At 31.3% G+C, this 1,450-nt stretch overlaps 1 protein-coding gene across 1 annotated transcript in view; it reads right to left on the bottom strand.

Annotated features, from left to right (window-relative positions):
• Window positions 1–1,009, bottom strand: part of LOC116007846 — a 6,090-nt gene extending 5,081 nt beyond the window's left edge. Inside the window, exons 1-3 of the mRNA XM_031248513.1 lie at window positions 822–1,009; window positions 418–507; window positions 116–321 (exon numbers count right to left, since the gene is read on the bottom strand). Of these exons, the coding sequence (XP_031104373.1) occupies window positions 116–321; window positions 418–507; window positions 822–998 (473 nt within the window). The 5' untranslated portion in view covers window positions 999–1,009. The remainder of the gene's footprint in view (window positions 1–115; window positions 322–417; window positions 508–821) is intronic.
• Between the last annotated feature and the right edge of the window lie 441 nt (window positions 1,010–1,450).

The following is a 1,450-nucleotide window of genomic DNA, read 5'->3' as shown; positions in this document are numbered from 1 at the left end:
GTTTGCCAAAAACATTGATGATGAATGTCGAAGCTCAACCATAAGCTTAGTGATTTCAAACATAGATTTTATTGAGTCATTCAAAAAAAATTCATTGTCCGATGATAGCATTGACTTTAGACTTTTTCGTAGAGCATTCATGTTGTAGGGCAGTCTTTTCGGATGGCATGATTGTGAGGCAACTTTAAATTTTCCCCGGATGATCGCAAAACATGCGAGTAACATTACTCCCTTAACATGCCACATATACTTTGACAACAAACTTAGCAGATAAATTGCAGTTGAGTGACAATCATCATTGCTTACCGAAGTGAAGGCTATCTAAAAATGATAATGAAATTTAAAAGAAAAAAGTCATCATTTAATTTGTACTCATATAAAATTGTGTGATAAATGGAGAATTTATATACACCATACCACGAAAGAGAGTTGTAAAACAACAAATGAAATCTCCTTCTGGATGTGTTCTTGTAGTTGTAACTTGTCTTGCATTGCATCTCGACGAACCTAAACTCATACTCCATTAACAAAGCTAGTGTATGTGATGAAAACAAGCTAAGAATGAAACTATTTCTAAGCAGGAATTGTAAGAACATTTAAGAAATATCTCTTTGGTCTATGATTATTCAATGTAAATTTACTTGGTGACATTGATATAATAGTATAGAATCAATGCGCTGCATTTAGGTGATTGTATGAGAAAAATTCATTCACTATATAGGTGCATATAATTAAATATACAATGGTAACTAAATATATATATTTTTCAAGAAATAAAAAATTAAAAATAATTTAATGCATATGCAAGTATATTGACAAACCGTATTGAAATTGAAAATGTTGTCCACAAACTTGAGAAGACAATTAGCATCAACATCTATGCCACCAGTCGGATTATGTGTATCCTTAACTTGTTCTATGATGATCTTCTCTTCAACATGAGTCATTTGTAATTGTGAAATCACTGTTCTTGATAAAGGGAGAGGTTGGGTTGCCATGTCTTGTAGGCCAGATAAGATAAGAAGAAGGGATTAAGGGAATTGGCTGTTTGAAAAAGGGAATACTTAAGGTTTACTTGGATTGGTTCTAGTCATGACAATGTAGCTCTTATATAATATAGGAATTAAAATCTTGTAGAAGAATTAATTGAATTTGCTTCATGGTAAGGAAAAGAACCAAACTGAAGGAATATAATCACACTTTTGGATGTTCATTTTGGATTATGTGAGAAGCATGTGCTCTTTCTTCCAAAACACAAAAATAAAATAGAATAACAAGGATGTTAAGGAAAGTATATTTTGTTTTGAAAATTCTCCCATCTCTTTCCTTGCCCTTATTTTTTTCGTACTTATTCATTAGATATACAAATTTATTTTGTCTGGTCTACCAATTTAATAGCTAAGCTTTTTGGAGATTTGAACAACGTAACAAAAAGAAGTAATTAAAAGAG

The sequence above is a fragment of the Ipomoea triloba genome, chromosome 16, assembly GCF_003576645.1.
Source record: "Ipomoea triloba cultivar NCNSP0323 chromosome 16, ASM357664v1".
NCBI classification, from domain to species: Eukaryota; Viridiplantae; Streptophyta; class Magnoliopsida; order Solanales; family Convolvulaceae; genus Ipomoea; species Ipomoea triloba.
Note: the sequence above shows the minus strand (reverse complement) of the source record. Positions and strands in the feature narration are given on the sequence as shown.